Here is a 21,773-nt window from a genome sequence, read left to right on the forward strand (position 1 = left end):
GACACTGTACTGTTTAACTTTATTAGAACTATCTACCTTTTCTTGAAAGGTCATTAAAAATCAGTGACTTGGCATTACTTCCTTTTTAGGATGAACACTGGCCACATTTATGACATGAAGACTGTCCTGTTTGCAGTGTACATATGAATAGATTCAGGAGAAATCCCAAGTGAGGGATTCCTCCTGACTGAGGAAGGATATAATGATTTGGACAAAACTTACAAAGCAAGAATTTATTATTGTTGGTTAAACCCCCCTGAATTCAACAACAAAGAAAATTCCAGAAATCATCCAGTCCTCAAAAGGAACACAATAAAACTGCTGCAACATGAAGCTGAACTTTGGGACTCAGAAAATCCAAAGTCTCTGATTATCTTAAATTCGTCACTCCACAGCTTTTTCCCCAGCTAAAAACTACAAGCAAATCATTGAACACAAAGTATCTATGACAATTACTACACCAACATGTCATCTATTCTGAGTAGACAGAGCATCTGCATATCATCATTTATGAAAAGCAACGTGAAAGTGTTAAGAATTATGAATGTTTTAATAAATTAGTATAAACAGGTCATTCGTAACTTTATGACAACAGAATTAAAACACAATATCAATAAACAAATTTTTATATATAAAAGTGTCGTTTATTGTAAGGAAACTTTAAATATAACCAACAATATTGAAAATATCGTGACTGGCATTTATGGCCTTGATTGTAGTTTACTGCTGTACAAGAAATTTCTAGCATTTTTCTTAATCACATCAAGCTAGTGCAAAATATAGGTAGCTTTTAGAGATTAAGCATACAGAATGACGTAGATTTTGGTTACCTGATATTTCCTTCTAGTATAACAAAAGCTTCTCTTTTTTCCATAAATCAAAAGTACAAAGGCAAGTTATCATAGCTGCAATTATTCATACCAGGTTTCTAGGTAAAAAAAAAGACATTTGTAAATTTTGCTCAGATTGTATTTTGTTAGGAATCTGACTTATAATTTATACCATACAGTATGGTATAAATTATATATTGTTATCATATTATATAATCATAGTTTCATATACAGGTATGATTATATAAATTGTCAGAACATATCACTAACTATAGGATAATAATAATTACATCAACATACACAAATATATGGCATTAGAAAAGTCATTATCTAAGAAGGAAAGATGTTATAATTCAGGTGTTTGAAACAGGGCGCAAGCAGCCTTCCTACAATTCTTGTAGTATCATTTTGGCAGAACTACTGCCAATTGCCGTTATGTGCACTAGCTTTCCATGTACATCATCAGACAGGTCAGTAAGCAGTATTAAAATTGGACTGTGCCTCGAATTTCCAGTCACAGACCCTTGTAAGCAATGAGCCCTGTGTTCCTAGTTATTCTCTCTCCTCAGTCTCAGAAGGTATCCCATGCTCTTATGGCTAAAAAGATTATTTTATGATGACCTACAGGTTTTTGAAAGCAAGACATGTTATCTTTAACAATGACATATTTTCCAGACTTGTGCAAAGCTTCTGAAGTATTGATCTTTCAAATTAAAAATATTTTTATACTTCCCAAAAAGGATTTTTCAAGTACAAGCTTAGTTTAGCATGGCTTTCGATATCAGTCACTTCAGTAATTGAATCTGGTCTTTGATAGCTCAGATTAAACTACAAGAAGAGAGATATACAGAGACCATTTCATTTGAAATAGGTAAAAGATTTAACAGATTAAAAAGGTGACATCGCAAAAAAAATTAACTAGAGAACAAGCATAGATAGAGAAGACAAAATGCATAAATATAAAACAAGGGAGAAGGAAAACAATATAGGTTGTGTATGATTAGGTGGAATATGACAACGAGCTATGCCTTTTTGCTTTTAAAGCATTAAGGTTCATTTGTCAGCTGTCCTCACTCTAGACTGTACAGAATACATGTAACTAATAAAAAATGCAGTTTATTGCAAAAATATACAAGTCCTCTAAATTGCATAAGATATTACAATGTCGTGCTGAAACATGACATATTAAACAAAGAGGACTTTAAAACAAATTACAAAATGTTAAAAATCAGATTTGGGTCATGAGCATTACAAAAATGCATTGTCATGCTTTATCTTACGATTAGTCTTGTGATTCACTACATCTGTGATAAATGCAACAAAATCATGACAACCGTAATAGAGTAATATCTACTGTATATCTTCTGTATTAATACATATAAACACTTTGTGTGCACTAATACTTTCAACATATCACATTCAAACTAACAGTCTTTCCAGAAAAGCTGTAACCTTTTTGAAGAACAGAAGATGGTTTAACAAGTTTATCGCATGTGGGTTTTTTGAAATCTACTTGTTAAGGAATGCTGTGTTAAAGGACTTGATTTTCAAAGGTGCTGTGCTACTATGGGTCTTCTTAATGCCAGATGGAACCAACAATGGTAAGCACTTTCAAAAATCAAGCCCACAATTTATTAAATTCCTATTTTGTTTACTAGTACTTCCACTGTAGTAAATCCAAAAAATACCCCCAAACCCACTCTTAAAATCACAGAAAATGCTTGGCATCTATAGGAAGAGAGACAATTTCTCTGTGGACTAACCACTACTGTGCTATATCTCATAACAGATCTTGTTGCTCCAATGTCTAGTTCATGCACTGGGATCAGCAATGTCCATGTTTGTTCCAAACAAAGCAACTAGCTGCTCTTCATAGTTTGCAATGTTTCTTTTCAGAATTTCCATACAAGGTCCCAAAAGCCTTTCAAATGCCTGCACATCCATAACTAGGATAAAAGGGGAGAGAAGGAGAGAAAGAGAAAGAACATAATGCGCTCGTCAGTTGCAGACACTGATCTTGGTGTCTTATGATATTCCAACATAAAATTTTAAATTATAACATCATTTACAGGACAGATACTACTGAAGCATATACTTTGCACAGAAGAGAACCACTTACCATAGCAAAACCAAGACCAACCAACACATTGCTGTCTTGAAACTTCATAAATAAACTTAGAATTTGCTGGGTATCTTGTTTTGCAAATACTTTCATGTGAATATTTATGTGACCCAAGAGCTGCTGAAGAAGTCTGGAGGGGCCTAGATTCATCCACAGAATACAGTTTTAAGACCCTTGAGATTTCAAAAAAAACCCACATCCTTTGCTGATGTTGCTGGCTGTATCTGGGGTCTAACTCGGCATATTTCCTTGCTATCTTTACTTGTTTCCACCCACAGTGGAAATTGCAATAGATACTTATTTCCCAGCAAACTTAGAAAAAGCTGGAGATAGTAATTCACATGCAATGTCAATGCGTAGCCAATCAGAATATTTTCTTATGTGATCGCATAACGTTATTCTCTATAGTTCTAGCCAATAGGCCAGGGAGGAAACTTCATACTTCAACCAGCTTCCAACCTGGTAGCCTGTAGTCTCTTGGCTCCTGAGACAAGTTCAAGATCTCTGCTATTTGGGAAGTGCCGGAGATCTTAGTGACTCACCCACACTTGGTAATGACACCCTTCCTCACCACTGCCTCTTATTTTTTCCTCTCTACCATCTTTGATCTTTATTGCCTGATCATCTCTGTGTGTTTGGAGATAAGGATTTAAAAAAATAGTATCTTCTTAAGGAAGTGAGAAACATTTCAGTTACTGGTTTGGTAATCAAACTGTCATTTAAGAATATCAAATCTGTCTTTGCAGTTTACAGTTTTCCCATAACTAGATACAAATATTTAGGAGCTAAACATCAGACCATGAAAAGCAATGGATGTGAAGGGCTGTTTATGAGCATAACTCCTATGGTCTTTGCTTTTCCTGTGCCTGAGGCTACAGTGTAACAGAATGATTACATTAACAGTTGGTGAAGATGAAGAATTTGTTATAGCTTAAGTCATGGTGATAAAATGGGACAGGATTTTTACCACAGTGATTTCTTGGATGACAGTTAGTTTTCTGAGAAAAGAAATACTTTGCCTTTCTGCAAAGCATTAGCCATTTATCTGATAGCTATAAATGATTACAGCAACACTCTCTGTACTGTCCCGAAACAATTTTTACTTCCATGCATTCACAGAAACATTGGAGAATTTGTGTTTAATACCAGTTATCCATCACAAATAATTTTTCCAGGTAAATAATGCAAATAGGAATGCACAGTAATAGATAATGTACTTAAACAGTCTTGTTTGGGTAAATGTAACTAAATCTTATATTCTGGATAAAGAGGGAGTTCACAATAAGAACAACCAGATATATTATGTATCATTCTATATTAGATATAAAATATTATTGAACAATACCTAAACATTTGACAGTGCCAAGAGCAAATGCAGAAGCAGCTCGTGGTTTGTTAGTTACAAGAGCAAGTTCTCCAAAATATTGTCCTCTTGAGCATCGAGCTATTTCAACTGCTCCATTCTCTTCTACATCTTGTTTTCCCTGAAATATCAGGTAAAAAAAGGAAAAGGAAGAGAGAATGAGAGAGAGATTTGCTGAACTCAGGATTGCATAAGCAAAATTAGTTACAATGGTAGCATTAGTGTTTAACACTTACAGTACATCAACATTTTTTAAAAAAATTTAAAATCTGTGTTTTAGGGATGTTTACCTTCCTTGTCATTATGATCCTTACTTCTCCAGATTCCACAATGAAGAAAGAATCAGCCAAGTCACCCTGTAGAAGAAAAAAAAATAAAAATAAAGTGAGTAAAGGAAATGTGAAATTTCCTTTTTAGTTTCATGGTAACATTAAAATATTTGCAGCCAGTGCCTTGAAGCTCAACTTTTTGATACCTGTTGCAAAAGAAATAACTTTTAATGTGAAAAGCATAATAATAATCTAGGCACATAATAATCAAAACAGCTATACAGAACTGACAGCAAGGCCTTTTCATGAAAAGGCATAGCTGACTGTGCCTTATACATACAGCAGAGAAAAACAATGTTATGGAAGATGTTAGGATCCTTACTCCTGTTTCTCCAGCTTTGTATTCCTTCCAGATTATTCCCTTACACAGTTTCTAGTATAAAAAGCCTCCAAGGGCTATCGGATGTCCAGTAATTCTTTTGGGCAAGACAATATCAGCTGCCTACCCTGAAGAATTTACCTCTGCATTCCTCTTCAAAAGATTATATTTTAACAACAAAACCAAGGTAAGCCTTCAGTGCTCCTTATTGGAAGCAATAATTCTTTTGTATAGTTTGAATTTCTAAGTATACTAAAAAAGTTTACTCCTTTATTCACACCAACAAAGAGGGATGTTCTTCCAAGTACCGCAAGTGGAAAATTAGCTTCTGAAACAAAATAATCACCTTCTTATACACAGCATTCTTTGTTTTTGTTTCATCTAGGAAAGAAAAACATAGTTGAGAAGTATGTATAGTCTATAGATAACATGATAAAATTGTTACCTATTGGCAAAGAAAAACTAAAACTAGAAATAAACTGTACCTGAGCAATGATTTGTTCTCCATCTTTGTACACTTTGGTGCCAATCACATCAACGACTTTTAAACGCTCAGATACCTTCATTTAAAGAAAGAAAATGTAAGAAATATTTGGTTAACATTACCATATTGTATTTAGAAAGCCCTTTCACATTTCTTTTAATGAGTCTTTCTACATATTAGTGTATCTTTATTTTCCTGCTTGAATAACCATTAGAAAAAGGAAGAACTACTGAATAGTGTTCCAGAAAGTATATTATAGTCTTAACAGCTAGATATTTTGATAGAGCTTCCATTTTTGTAAGTCTATATATCCCAAGCCTTCAAAATTTTCAGAAAAGCATGCATGTAAAAAATATAGCTGTTAAATGAAAATATTTTAAAATATTTTTAAAGTAATTGTTTAATTTTATTAGCTAACATCTATTAAAATTAAGCTTAAGAAAATGAAGGTAAAGGTAGAAAATAGTTTTTAAAAAATACAATATTAATAATAGTCCTGTATCCTAAAAATTTAGAAATATCAAAAATATGGTCTTTCTCCGAAACAAAAGCATGCAAAATTATACTGCAGAGAAAATTCCAAATTTAAACTCTGCAAAAGCAGAATCTTATCAGATGCCTCTGATAGAGCCATTAAAATAATGCAAGAGAAATCTTACTTCTAAAGATTTAAGGAATGGCAATGACTCAATAAAATTTTCATACATTCTTCTCTTTTTGGCATTATTTTTTACAATGATTCTTCGGAACGTTACCCTGTCCTGCAAATACAAAGAGAAAAAGAGAGTTTATTAACAGAAAATACGTGTGTGGTAGAAAATACTTCAGAAATGGCTGAATATATTAAAATTACCCAATATTAGTCACTCAATGGAGCCCTCAAACTACCTGGCTTGTCTCCCCATACAGTCAGTTGACAAAGATTCCTCTAGAGGTCAATCGTGAGCTCCTAAAGTTAAGCTCCTGATCTGATTCATGTGAAAAGCTTCTCTGCCCTTCGGCAATGAATAAATAGAGAGCTTACATACAGAGGGTAGAGAATTTACCTTAAACAGGTTGGCTACACAATGAACGCTGACTGGGTCATTTAAGATATTTAAGAAATCCTCAATATTTAAGTATTTACAAAGTTTATTCCTTATCCTGAAGTCCTACACATATTGATACGTACTCAAAGAGGTTCTTGTATTATTATACAAACAAAACCAAAATACATGGGTCAGGGTCTTATGTCACAGTCCACTTTCTGCTGTTTCAGCAGAACAAGACTCATTGCTGCCCCGAACAGCCAACTGGACATTCCTTATTATTTGGCAATCCAAGTGAAGCAGACAGATGGAAAAACTACACGTATGCTGTTTTCTTCTCTTAGCTTTATATGACTGTGTCCTGGTGACAGACAGGTGAAGTGCTTTGCAGGCCTTCACTGCTACAGGTGAGACTTGCTGGCCAATACATCCCAATGCAATTTAAAGCCATTCTTACAGTGTCCTAAACTCCGTCATGATCCCCAAAGTCACATGGATTAAGCTGGTGATAAACCATGCGCCCCGCTTCATCAGGAAAATGTCATCTGGGGAGCAGTCATTAAATTGATATGTACATCTTGAAGATGATGGTTATCCCAGTTTTACTCTTTGGTAAATCCTATTACTGTTGTCAAAGATCCATATAGTATAACACTGATAAATAACTGCAGATTTGAAATCTACTCTGGAACCAAAGGCACCTCCTATTGAGATGTGGGAAAACATTTGATATATAAGTAACTATCAAGTGGTTTGCAATTTGGAAAATTATCATTAAAATAGAATAAAACAAAATGATTCTGTAAAAACTCAATATTTTCTTAAGCCTCAGGTTTAGCTTCTGTAGATTCTGGAAGAAGACAGTACTGTGTTGGGAGTTTTCAGAATTTTTAAAATTAAAGTTTCTGAAATTATAATATTTTTTTTATGCTGATAGAGCACACCAGTGCAATTTATATTAAATAATTAAAACAAATAGTATCTTAAAACAAGTATATCACTTACCAAACCCCAGATGGCACCAGGAGAGGTAGCTATAATTGTAGCTGCTCTGGGTGTATTGTACATCAAGGCCAACTCACCGAAACTTCCTCGGTTATCATAGGTTCCAACACACCTCCCAACACCATCGCATTTTACATAAATATCATATGTACCTCTGTTAATATAAATACATAAATACAGTGAGTAGAATCCAGTTCTGGTCTTTGCTAAGCAGCTCTCACTGTTTGGTTTTTTTAATACCACGAATTCAAAAGATAAAGCATTTGAAGCTTGTTTAAATGATATTAAACACCTTGCAGAGACATCTTAATTCCACAAATAATAAAAGTAGTTCCTTTTTAAAGGGAAGGATGGGGTTATTAGTTTTCACATTAACTCAGTGTAAAGATAGACTGGATGTACACTGATCAATTGATCACCAGGACTAATTAAAAATTAAGATCTAACAATATCTGCTGCTTAATTTCATCTTAAACATAGTAAATACAAATGTAACAAGTCTTTGCAAAAACTGCTATGATATGATCACTGAAATAATAATACAAGTTATTTAACACTGAAAATATTTTAAAGTAGTAATTATTCATGTAACAAATAGAGGAGGTGCAGGAAACAGAAGGAATGTATATGAAAAGAAACACAAGTTTATGAAAAAAGATACATATTAATGTAATATATTGTGGTTTTCTTCTCCCCATCATTAAATTAGTAACATTTCTTTTTTGCTTTGGAAATGCAGTAAAATCTGGTATCTTGTAAAACATGACATGGCTATCCCCACTGATGCTGAGCCATCATTTTGTTCAGCGCTGAATATTTGTATGGTATGTGTTGATAAAATATGTGAATGTAATGCAAAAATCTGTGCAATGATTTAACTGATAAGGGACTTAAAGGTGATTCACTGCACGTAAAAATTGCAAGGCTGACAGAATACTGTGAAGTCCCTGCAGGTTTTTGGCTAAGAGGTGACCAACTGTAACCTCACAAAGCTGAAAAATATTGACTCTTCAGCAAAGAATTCTGACACACTTCTATGATCCTCTGAATATTTCAGTTGGAGGGGACCTACAACGATCATCTAGTCCAACTGCCTGATCAATTCAGGGCTGACCAAGAGTTAAAAAATTTTATTGAAGTCATTGTCCAAATGCCGCAAACACTGACAGGCTTGGGGAATCAGGCACCTCTCTAGGAAGCCTGTTCCAGTGTTTGACCACCCTCTCAGTAAAGAAATGCTTCCGCGTGACCAGTCTACACCTCCCCTGGTGTAAGCTCTTTTGACTAGCTGGTTATGCCAACCTACACTGACCAAAAACCTTTGCATTTCTTTTAGCGTGCTAGCATAATATTCCTTTCAAACACTCTCAGAAATCATTGTGTTAGCTGTTTTGGGACAGACTGGCTGGAGCCTGTGCCAGCAGACCAGTGAAGGATACCAAAGTAAACACTCTTCCTAACTCACTGAATTTAACAGTAATCAATATCTAGGATTCTACTTAGTTACCTGCTTTTTCCAGTACAGATCTCCAAATGAAGACTAATGACTTAGCACTCGAGATCTAATAATATTCATGTCAACAAGAAAGTCTACAGGTAGTATTGAATTGCAGTAAGATTTCAAATACTGAGCTGTAAAATTTTTCCCAATGTGTTTTGTGTTAGATGTCTTTTCATGTAAAAACAAACAAACAAAAAAACCCCAACCAACCAAAAAAAATCCCCTGCCTTCGGGATCCAGCATTACATAAAGAGGACAGGGACACAATTCAATAAGAAAATGCCTCCTTTCAAAAACCACTCTCCTTAGCTCAGAGCGAGCTGTACTGGTTCACAGGTGTTCTTTTATCTTTCTCCCATGCAAACACATGTAAGAGTTGAATACAAGTATGTAGAGAAATAGATTTTTCTCAGTGGACTTTTGTATAATACTTTGTGCTATGATAAGACACATCAATTCACCTATCAATGACGTAGAAGTTGTCACCATCATCCCCTTGGTCAATGACATGTTCCCCTCCTTCAACCAGCTTTTCAAACATCGCATCTAACACCTGAGACATCTGTTCCTATTTAAAAGAACACAGACAAAGACAAGAAATTATTATCTGCCTGTAAAATTTTACTCTTCAAATTACCTAACTGTCCAGCTTCCCAATATAAAAAAATGTTAACAGACAGAAATACTCATGCTACAGAAGTACATGAATCAATCAGAAAGACAGTCTTATTTAGTATTCAGTGTTAGCTTTTTCCACTTCCAGTGTTCGGAGCCCAGCTTCCCTTCTTGTCCCTGCCAATGGTAACACAGATCTTGTCTGCAATATAAATTGCTCACGAGCATCTACAGATAGAATTTCACTCCTCATAATTGTATAACATTATACAGTTAAAAGAAAAAACTGTATCCCTTATTGCAAACAATACACTTACCTGGTTTTGTCTTTAGAACTATTTCACAGAATTTAAAGTTTCAAAATTATTGTAAAGTATTTTGAAAATCTAAACTATACAATGCCCGCACAATGGTGGGATAGATGTAACCACAAACATCTGCAGTGCTTTGGTCGAGTGAGTAAATGCTGGACTCATTGGGAAGCAGGAATTTACACATGGCTATAAAACTACTTTGCTAATTTGAATGGAATATGAATGTTTAGAGAGCAATGTTAACAGACTATCAAAATGTCATCATCTGAATTATGACTGTCTAATAACAAAACCAAATCACTAATTACACAATTTGTCTTATTTGGTGCAAATCTGCTAAAACTTAACTACTTGCACCTAAAAAAACCAAACACAGCGCATTGTGGATTAATGATATGAATCCTAAAAAGATCGCTTAATATTTTAAATTTTATTTTCAGTTTATCCAGTAATATGCCTAAAATTCTGACAATAAACACAAAATTATCCTCTACTTTCAGAAACCTATTAAGTGTGCATCATAACTCAGAATCATTACCTAGAGATTCCCCTTTCTTTCCTCTGATGACAGAGAGACCTACTGTAACTCAGTTAGACACTTAATATTTAGACAGACAAAATTAGCTGGAATGAATTCCATCCTTAGTCAGTTGAATTTCTTAACTTAAAGTTTTTAAAAGTATCAGCAGTACTGTGTTATCCAAGCCTTTTTAAAAAATGGCAGATAAACATGATTTTACTTCAGAGAGTTCACGGTATGTGGGCCCAAAGAACAACAGAATGGCAGCATCCATCCTCAGTACAACTGATCATGGTAAAATACATTAAGACATCACGCAGCCTACCTAGGCCAGCAAGGAATCATTTAACTATGTCTCTATTTAGTACCTTTTTTTAGTATAGACAGGTATGTCTTTGCAAAAAGAAGAATCATTTTACTATCAGTGAATGGGTTATCGTTCATTTCAGAGAAAGAGAAAAGCACGTGTGGGTGCCATTAGGAGAGACTGAAAATTAGGTACAGGAGTTGCCTTTTGAAAACTTTCATGCTTAAATTAATAGGTAATATTACTTCAGTTTTTCCAGTTCTCCCAATGTAAACTAAAAGGAACTCCTACAGAATCTGCAAAACCAACCTAATGCCAGTTAGTTGTCTGAAGCAGTACATTCCCGTCCCCTTTACACATGAATTGGCAAAATGGCTCCCCAGCCAACAGCCCTTGGCTGCCATCTGAAAACAAGAACGAACATGCAGAATGCTCCACACGTTATGGGAGGGTAGAGGATGTATGTTATCCTCCAAATGCAAGCAATGCAAGAAAAATATATTAGATGGACCCTGACCCTTGGACATTGAAATACTCCTAAGACATCTTGGAAAAAAGATTAAACTAAAAAGATGGTTATTTGCAGTACTGAAGGAATAATACATATAGTTACAATCTTTATTCAGTGTGCTTCACCTCAGATTTCAGGTTAAAACATGTTCAATGTCATAATTATGAATCAAGCTCACCAAAACACAACTTTTCTAGTAGGTAAATCTATGCCTTCTTTAGACAACAGAGTAGAATTCACAAATACAATTCCCTTTTAAAAAAATGTTTTAAACGCTTGAAGGTATCTAATACATTTGAGAGCTGTCTACTATCTGCTGAAGCACTGCACATGTATTTTAACTTTCTAAATAAATTGCAACTAACTTAAAGACAACTGGTCTCTTTCCCAAAGCTTTCTAAGTAAAATTAAGATAGAGCAGACTGCAATAGCCAAACCAGACGTGTTTTTTGCTTTTACTGTGAGAATTACAAAACATGCTTGCCCAACTTTGCTCTATATGAATCCACTTGATTCTCTGCTAGACTGAGGCTCAATTTACTGGCACTCTCCATTTGAAAGGATAAAGATAGGCAATTTTGGAGTTAAAAAGTAGATCTGTTATCATACACACAATGAATTCTGGTGTTTTGAAAAATGGTGCAGCCTGAAAGCTTTTCTTCCTTAAAGCAGTTCTAGCTTTAAAAAAAAAAACCCCAACATATAAAATGAAAACAGGAAAAGGGTTTTTTATATCAGTATTTGTAAATCTGTTATGTGTAATACCGTGGCAATCAGGTAATCAATATTATAAAGAATGATACTTTAAAAACATGATAAACTTTTAAACTGAAATAAAATTTTTAAAGAAGCTGAAGTATTGAGGTATGTTGTACAATCCTTATGACTTCTGCTAAAATGTCATTATCTTAATACAGTTCCTTCAAATATAATGAAGCATCTGTTTTTCTTAAGGATAATGCACTCTACAAAAATAACCAAAACTAAAGTTTAAATTATTTGAAATTTGATTGTTTACGTAATGTTTATTTACATACACTGATTAATACACACAATAGATTTTTTTTTTCTATTCTAAACTGTGAAGCATGTAAATGCTTCAAAAAAGGAAAATTTTTGAGAAAATTATGGGAACCAGGGTTGTTGCCATGAAAGCACACTTTGATCACCATCCTTTGTTATAGATAAAATATTTTTAACTTCCTTAAAAATGAGAAGTCTGAATGGGAAATCAGATTTTCTGAAAGACATGTTCACAATATAAAACAAATTAATCTGTCAAGATTTTCTTTTTATAAAGATATTTTCTTTTTTTGAAGTGTAGTTGATGCATTTCTCAAAAAAATCTTTGTAACAATTGGACTTTAATAACAGAGCATGATTTCACAAAATAATTTACTAGACAAGAGAATAAACATGCCATAGTTACAGCTATCATTACTGTCTCAATCACCCTGTTTTCAGGTGTGGATTTAACTGCTGGGAAGCAGAAGTGCAAAGGAACATTAGCTCTCTTATCAGCATCAGGCAGCATGACATATCCTCTCATATCACCTAAAGTGGAGATGATGTGGTTTTCTTCCCTCTTAGAGCAAGACAGAACCTACCCTAGTTTTATACCAACTTAATGAACTGTGCTAGTAAAGTTCTTTTGCATATTTAGATCAGTCAGAATCAGAGATTACAACTATGAAGTACAAACTCAACAGGACCAGGGGATGGACTCAAGCATTGACATGGTATAGTCTGGGCTGGTTTGCTCCTAGTGCAATTGTTAGCATAGCTGGTACAGTTTTGGCTTGTGCCAACTATCACTCCTCCTGACAAACCCTGGTCATGGCTTGGAGGAATGCTTGAACCAAGGCTTCTTCCCAGTAAAGGTAAAACCACCCTGGTTAGCTGCTTGGTTTGGTGAGGTTAGGAGGAGATGAAGGTGCAAGAGAGTTTAGCTGTACATATGAGAGTCATACTGTACTGCATGGCCTCAGGGACAGAGAATGTCTTCTGATCTAGTTTGTTGTTACCGATTACTGACCTGAATAAAGGTGACAAGAATGGAAAACTTCAAATAATCTACTGCAATCAATCAAATTCTACCTTTGCGCATCCTTCTTAATTTTCTGACAAACAAAATCTGTATTTCTAGTCAATCAAATGACATTTTCCCTGTAATAAAAGTCTTAAAAACACTGAACTAAGTAAACACGAAGGACACGTCACTATGACTTATAACTAGTAAAAAAACAGTTAGCAGGTATTCTTTGCTCTTTAGTCCCAAAACATGTCAATCTATTCCACAACCTTTCTGGGCAACCTGTTCCAGCATTTGACCACCATCACAGTAAAAGGCTTTTCTTATACTTAAATAGATCTTTTTGTATTTCAGTCTGTGCGCATTGTATCTTATCCTGTCACGGCACCACTTGAGAGCAAGTGGGGTCAACAGTTTGGTGCCTCCATCTACTTTAGAAAAGCACTCTTGTCTCTTTGGTGGACCCTTGAAGAATGCTGTCAAGCTCCTGTTTATCCTGCCTGAGGCTACGCAATCCTCCTCACTTCTGCAGTTCCTTCAGCTGGCAGCTCAGCACTCTGATCACAGCACATCTCCCATAGGTGGAACCACCATTGTCCCCCAGCCTTCAGGAGAGATACCTGCCACTCCCAGCAGCCTGGGTTGAAACCTGTAGATGTGCTGTGGTTGGCTGGTCTAGCTGGTGTGGGTGAGCGCTCCCTGAGGCCCATCATCGCTGTCATTGCACCAACTCTAGCAGTCCCACACTGTCTTGCACACTGTTTCCAGTTCCCTTTCAAACGCCCATCTGCAGAAACTACAAAGTCTCTGCTAGTTTGTCCTCTTTGCTGTGCTCCTGTGTGAGCTCTCTCCCCTCAACAGCAGTTACACAGGTGCTTTTCATCAACATTTCACTAGGAGCCTGATGTTCTCTGACAGTCTTCATGTGCTAAGTGTTCTAAACACTACACACTTGTGGCAAAAAGTAGTTGTCCCCTTTTCCCCTTTATCCCATGGTAGGCACAGGAACCTCTAGCATAGAAGCAGAAAGTTAATGTCAAAATATACCTCTGGTACTTATCTTGGTGCCTTCGAACAGCACAGCACCTAAGCAGAGCTTTTATGAATCACTCTGTTACGAGTTAGGAAACACTTTACTGTGCCTCAAGTCCAACTCGGATACCAGACACCTTTATGAATCTAGGCCTGTGGTGATATCCACACATACGTAAGGTGTGCACAAGCCTGATATATTGCCATTTCATATCTGAAATGTACAAAATTGTGTGCGTGTTCACAATCAGTTATGAACAACAGACATGACATGAGATTCAGAAGAACAAAGGCCTGGACAGGAATGATAACTGTTTTATCAAGGGCATCCCCCAGAACAGGGTCTGATTCCATCCTTCTTGCCAGGTGAAGTGAAAAAGTGCAAATAATCACAACTCTCCTAAAGTATACTTTGTATTACATAAAGTACTGTCCTCCATTTGCATGTTGCATTATTTGAAAGTAGTATGTTAGCCTCAATTTCTTTCAAGTCAACAAAACAAACATGGCAATTACAGATGCGTAGACATGGCACTTTGGGACATGGTTTACGAGACATGGTGGTGTTGGGCTGATGGTTGGACCTGATGATCCTAGAGGTCTTTTCCAACCTTAATGATTCTATGATTCTGTAATCTCAAGACAACTCCTTGAAAAAAAATCAGTTAGATAATGGACACTGAGTATAATTAAAACTGCATTTTATTTAGTATATATTGCACACAGATTAAAAATCCAGTCACTAGTATGGCCTTGCAAGACAGCTTTTGATTCATTCAGGAAAGCTGGTAGACTATGACATGTCCTTCCCAAATGCCAATGGCTCTTTTAACTGCCAGACTACCAAGTGATTTGCTACCGCTGTGCCAGGTACATGTCTTCTCAATATCAATTTATAAATCTACCGTGAGTTATTTTGTAAAGGAAAGAGAACAAAGTTCTCCATACTAAACTTAACCACTCAAACACCAGGGCTTCCAAGAAGAATCAATGTTTAAGATGCTGATACAAATGTTTGTTGTTTGACAAAGTGCTACCCATTCTGAATCAATGAAGGCACTGTAAATAGAATGGAAAGTAGGACAGAATTGTCACCAGAAGTCATGACGATTACAAATGTAAAAAGTAACTTCTCAAAAATATCCTTCCCCACTATTTAAGAAAAGGTATTCAGGAGATAAAAGGCATAGCTACATTTCTACAATTAAAATTATGTGGCTTCTGACAGCAAACCAAGACAATCTTAATCTGGCATTTGACATGAGCTGGTAAACTCCAGCTATTAAGCTGGATGCACTAAGTCCAAAAGTATTGGATGATAGGTTAGGGATTACATATGCTTTGGGAATCCCCCCAAAAGAAGGATAAGTGTGCAGCTGGAGTGCTCCCTGGTAGACAGGGCATCTCAGTTAATTTCCCTTTTAGATCAAAGACACCCTGCACAATCTAAGCGGACATGAGATTGCCTTGCACTTCAGTACAATAGAGTAACAAGACTTGCCTATCTTGACTTGTAAAAATTATAGTGTTTTGAGACACAACCATATGACCATCTTATGAACAAAGTGAATCCACAGTTCTTCTATTGCCCCTAACTGAGTTCATAAACCACTTTATGCTTTAATCCTACAACCATTTTTCTAAAATGAGGCCACGTTAAAACAGCATCCTGTTAGCCTCCTTATCCTCACTTAGAACAATATGAAATATCAATTAATTAGTGCTCAGCATGATATTAAGAAGGTAACGAAGCAGAAAGAATACCACAGTAGGAAGGGGGGAAGGGGGAAGAGAGAAAAAGTTAGCAAAACATAGGGAAGGAAACCATGGGAAGAAAAGTTTTTAATCAACAGGTCAGGACCTTGGAGAGGAAGAGTAAGGTACAGAACTTGTGTCTACAGCTCTCTGCATTTGTTTTTCAGAACAAAACCACGTACATATAGTCCCCTGGAACTCTGATATAAATGTTAGCAGCACCATTGATCCGATTCAAAATGTTTAGCTCCCTTGTGTAATATCCACTTGTAAACTAATCAAAAGGCATTTATTTCTTCACTATCGAAGGATCTAATTTCTATTTCAATGTATAATCAATATTTTCAAGCAATAGTATTTTCCTTGAGAATAATACCTTAGCTTTCCTGCACACAGTTATATGTTAAATTAGTATTCTGCCTCGCAAATATCATGCAGATGCTCACCAACAGGCTCAGTAACACTTTTCATATTTTGTAACTAGCACTCTGAGCAAGTTGGCTGATTCTTTTTAGCAGCTTGCTTAAGAGCAGAAATAATTCAAAGTTGCAGTTTCTAAAATTCTTAAACCAAAGATGAAGACACCTTACATCAGACAGTTCTTTTGCAGAACATGTTCAGTAACTGATTATAGAATCATAGTATCATTTAGGTTGGAAGAGACCTTTAAGATCATTGAGTCCAACCGTTTACCTAGCACTGCCAAGTCCACCACTAAGCCGTGTCCCTAAGTCCAACATCTACGTGTCTTTTAAATAACTCTAGGGATGGAGACTCCACCACCTCCCTGGGCAGCCTGTTCCAATGCCTGACAACCCTTTCGGTAAAGAAATTTTTCTAATATCCAATCTAAACCTCCCCTGGCAAAACTTGAAGCCGTTTCCTCTCATCCTATCACTAGTAACTTCGGACAAGAGACCAACATCCACCTCACTACAACCTCCTTTCAGGTAGTTATAGAGAGCAATAAGGTCTCCCCTCAGCCTCCTCCAAACTAAACAACCCCAGTTCCCTCAGCTGCTCCTCATAAGACCTGCTCTCCAGATCCTTCACCAGCTTTGTTGCCCTTCTTTGGACACGCTCCAGCAACTCGATGTCCCTCTTGTACTGAGAGGCCCAAAACTGAACACAGTATTCAAGGTGTGGCCTCACCAGTGCCGAGTACATCAGGACCATCCCTACACCTGCTGGCCACACTGTTCCTGATACAATAGGCAAGGTGGAGAGAATCCCCGTTTGCTAGATCTGATGTAAGTACTAATTTTGCGTTAGGAAAAAACCAGAGGATTAAGCGCAGTTCTATTTTTCTGGGAACCCGTTAGACTGCAAAGAGTTTTGTGCCGCCTAAGAGGGCAGAGTATTAACATGTCCAGACATTCTGGGCTCACTCATATACAAGTATTCCCATTAATTGCTCCAACATCTGTAGCCCTAATTCTTCACCAAAACTTTTAAGAATGTAAAAGCATCATGAGATTCTTCTGTTAGTAGCACTTTTCAAGGAATGCTTTGGCCTTAAGTATAAGAGTCCACTATTCATAAAACACAGTTGCATTATGCTTTCTTTCATCTTCGAGTGAATAAATTCTAATTGATTAGTCAATATTATGCTCTCTTATAGTAATTCCCCAGGTGCACAAATGGCAATATGCTCAGAAATTGCTCTTGCATATTTGTGAAGAATATGTATCATTTATTACCTTTTAGAAAAGGGTCAAGAACTATTTGAAATATTCTCTACAAGCATTAGCAGGGCAAAGCTCTTCAAAGTAGAATTTCCCTGAAAAAGAATAGATCATCTAACACCGGTTGTGAATTTTTGTGAAAGAAAGGATTCAAACTTCAAGTGCAAGGGTGCAGCACAGCTTTGATGGTACCTGTCCCTGGAGCCACCCTGTTACTCTGACAATAGGTTCACCAGGTTTTTTAACTGCTTGCCTATGGGCCATAACAGCCAAATAAAATAGCTTGTTTATAATCAGACTCAGTGAAGTTTCCTCTTAAAAAACAAAACCAAAAGAGTAACTTCTCTGAATTGCAATGTAAAGAGGAAGTGTAGAAGGCTGCATTAGCCACTAGATGAGCTGCTGCTGCTGCTATTCCTCCCAGTGATAAAACAGTTGTTAGGCTAAACAAATTCCAATAATAGCAACTTGGGTCTTATCCTCAGTAATGGCCTGATGCATCTGGTCATCATCTTGTTTTCTCCTTGCTGGCTTATACAAAGTGAAAGTGGAAGGGAAAGAGGGCATGCAGCTTCTGATTCCACTGCCAGTAACCTTCAGCATCTGGAGCATGAAGGAGAAGGTGTGGTAACAGGCTTTGTGCACGCACACAGAGCAAGCAGCCTGGCACACCATGGCAATCCTGGGAGAACAGAAGTGATATTAGGCTTTCTGGCAATGGTGTGGCAGGCAATCGAGAAGAATGATAAATAATACTGCAGTCTAATAGGAAGAAGTTTTCGTAGGAAGAACAGAATGAGGTGCTTTAGAAGAGGAATGAGTTAATCTAACAGAAGTTACAACTACAACTACCTGAAAGGAGGTTGTACCGAGGCGGGGGTCAGTCTTTTCTCCCTAGTAACAAGCGATAGGATGAGAGGAAACGGCCTCAAGCTGTGCCAGGGGAAGTTTAGATTGGATATTGGGAAAAACTTCTTCACCAAAAGGGTTGTCAGGCATTGGAACAGGCTGCCCAGGGAGGTTGTTGAGTCTCCATCCCTGGCGGTATTTAAAAGAAGGGTAGATGTGGTGCTTGAGGATATGGTTTAGTGGTGGACTTGGCAGTGATAGGTTAGCAGTTGGACTCAATGATCTTAAGGGTCTTTTCCAACCTAAATGATTCTATGATAATAGCATGGGGAGAGGAAAATGAACATCTGAATGTACGTTTCTCTCTTCTAATTCACTCATCCACACAGTTCTGCTCCTGGAATTTCTCTTCATTCTTTCCTGATCTGGTCCTCTAAAAAGTAGCCAAAGAGCTCTGCCAAAAACCTCTTCCCCTCATCTTGTTGCGCATGCGTGTTTCAATCCATATTCTTCTCTTCAAGTAATTTTTTCAGTACTGTTATGCACTAGCTAAAACTGGTACTGAGTGACAGTAACCAGAGTGGAAGTGATTAAGCCCCCAGAAAGGTGGAACGAATGCTAACATATCAGTTCTTTAAAAGTACTTCTTATTTAACGGAGTTAACTCAGGAATGCCTTGCTGAACTGACATTCATTGACCAGTCACATCCTCATCAATCCACAAAGTTAAAGTTTCAAGAAAAGTCAAGTAACTTCAAAGACTTTCAGGAATTTGTAAGAGTTGGTCTTTAAAACATCGAGTGCTGCGCAGGGAATTGTACCAGAGCTGGTGTTCCTTTATACTATGCCATATTTTCAATCAGAGCCAATATGTGCATATTTATATTTATAAATACTTCTCCAGAAGTTTACCTATCTGATATTCAAACACTGCTATCAGGTAAGTGCAGGCTCAAGACAGCGTTGTGTGTGTTTAGAAAGTCCTAGATTGTCTCAAAGTCTGAAGATTATCTTTTTCTCCTGTCATTTAGTCTCACATTCAAATGGTTCTGCTGTTTTTGACTTTTATGTGAAAGCTCTTGTCTGTTCAGATGGACTCAAAATGCTGAGCAGTACTGTAAGTCACCTCCTAACTACTGCAACTTTTCCTTCTGCTTTAATGATACCCTTATCTTATTCTTCCATTCAAATTTAAACACAGTGTGTTAGGGTGGGATAAAGTTTTAAGAAAATGTGGACTCCATTTAGCATCATGTACGGACACAATTCTGATCATGCCATAAGATGTTATACTGTAGAGTGGTGTCCTATCTAGGATTGGTGTTTCACACCTTGCTAAAAGGCCATCAGGGAAAGGCCGTTAAGCACTTTATATTGTCTCTTCCCCTCCAACTCACTGACCTCTGAAACAATGTTTTTCATACACAAAAGTATAGACGAAAGAGGCTGAAGTTCAATGCAAGAAAAAAAAAACCAAACAAAAACCACCCAAAACCAAACAAAAACACACAAAAAACCCAGTGGGAGTGGGAGACACCACTGATACACAGCTTGACTTTTGTTCCGGAGACAGCTTCAGCAGCTGAAGATATTCTGTCTCTCCACGATGGAGGAGTTTTCTCGCCAATACACCAGAGAGTGAACTGCAGCAGCTAGCACCAAGTGTGCTTCTGCTGCAGGGTAGAGAAGCAGAGGTGAGGAAAGAGCGGGGATAGAAACATTTAAATTACTGCAACTACAGTGGCAGAGCTCTTGAGTCACTGCCTAGCAGCAGAACAAGGAGGAGTGGGAGAAGTCCCCTGGGGACTACAGATCTCAGCTCCACAGAAGGAGCAAGTCAGACTGAAGAAAGCTACATTTTACTGAGCTCTGAAGACATCAAGGGTATTAGCTTTCCAATGCCTTTTACGAGTAAAGTTATTATAATGAAAAACTGTTTTACGGAAATTATCTTATTCAACTTTCCAGAATGCTGTCCGTGAAGGATTTAAAGCAGAAGGAAGTGTTCTTAATTCACTGGACAATCTGAGCACAGGGGGGTAAACAAGACTTGGGAGATCCCAGGAGCAGATTTCAAGGGTTTGGATTGCAAAGCTCCACAAGGGGAGGACTCAGCTAAGAAGTCTTCTGCTAAACACCTGGAACAGACTGTGGGCACTATTAGCAATTACAAGTAACTGATTCAGAAGCAAAAATTAAAACAGGAATTCAAAACATCATGGGGATATGGTATTGAGACAGCACCACAGTCCTGAGAAGACCTCCACAAACAGGGGAAGTGATCCCTCACTATTCCTTGGAAGAGTTACATCAAGTGCCCACACTGGAACAGTTTAATGCTCTATGTCTACACAGCATTACAATATAGCTGATACAAAGCCAATAGATCCCTGTCCTGCAGATCAAGTGACTGACAACTATTTAGACAAAAGATCTAGTTCTCACTGGAGGGGAAAGCAGATCTCATCCAGAGGATGGACACTATAAGCAGATACTACCAATAAAGAGTGTAAAGCCAGAATCAGGAAAGCAGTAGCTCAAAATTAACATCACGGCAGATTCTAGGAGCACAAGATAATCCGTTGGGTCACAGGGCTCATGGCAGAAATGCTCAGAGACTAAGAGGGGTCTGCCCATTAAACAGACAGCATGAACAAGTTACTTAGGAAATCTGTGTCAGGATCCCAAGTGTCCAATGAATGCACACATATTAGCATGTACATTGAGACTTTTCATACCCTCTTATAGCCTTAACTCCAGGATTCTGCAAAGCTGGGGGTCTGTGGCTCACCACTCCTCAAGGCCACTCTGGGAACAGGTACCCAGGGCCAGGGCTCAGCCTTTGTGCAGACAAAATCAGGAGCTGGAAACCTGCAGCACGAATTAACATGCATTCTCTGTAACAGCACCTGACTTCCAAACAGAGCTGCAGACTGGTCTTTCCATTAGCTCCCTCTTGAATCAAATTTAAAACTTTTTGTTCTCATGCTTAAAACTGTACATAATTATTTCCCTTTCCCCCATGCTCCCTCCCCTGACAGCACTGAATCAATTCTCTTGAGAAAGCATTTGGTGTGCTGTGAGTCATCACAACCTCACTATGCATGTTTTGAATGAAACACTCACCTTTTCCCTTAAACAACCCTGTGCTTTTTGGTAGCATTATCACCTT

At 37.2% G+C, this 21,773-nt stretch overlaps 1 protein-coding gene across 1 annotated transcript in view; it reads right to left on the bottom strand.

Annotated features, from left to right (window-relative positions):
- Window positions 1–221: 221 nt before the first annotated feature.
- Window positions 222–21,773, bottom strand: part of PRKAR2B (protein kinase cAMP-dependent type II regulatory subunit beta) — a 94,533-nt gene continuing 72,981 nt past the window's right edge. Inside the window, exons 5-11 of the mRNA XM_075081370.1 lie at window positions 9,443–9,549; window positions 7,481–7,634; window positions 6,107–6,208; window positions 5,449–5,523; window positions 4,606–4,671; window positions 4,298–4,436; window positions 222–2,776 (exon numbers count right to left, since the gene is read on the bottom strand). Coding sequence (XP_074937471.1) covers window positions 2,643–2,776; window positions 4,298–4,436; window positions 4,606–4,671; window positions 5,449–5,523; window positions 6,107–6,208; window positions 7,481–7,634; window positions 9,443–9,549 — 777 coding nt within the window. The 3' untranslated portion in view covers window positions 222–2,642. The remainder of the gene's footprint in view (window positions 2,777–4,297; window positions 4,437–4,605; window positions 4,672–5,448; window positions 5,524–6,106; window positions 6,209–7,480; window positions 7,635–9,442; window positions 9,550–21,773) is intronic.

The sequence above is a fragment of the Phalacrocorax aristotelis genome, chromosome 1, assembly GCF_949628215.1.
Source record: "Phalacrocorax aristotelis chromosome 1, bGulAri2.1, whole genome shotgun sequence".
Lineage (NCBI taxonomy): Eukaryota > Metazoa > Chordata > Aves > Suliformes > Phalacrocoracidae > Phalacrocorax > Phalacrocorax aristotelis.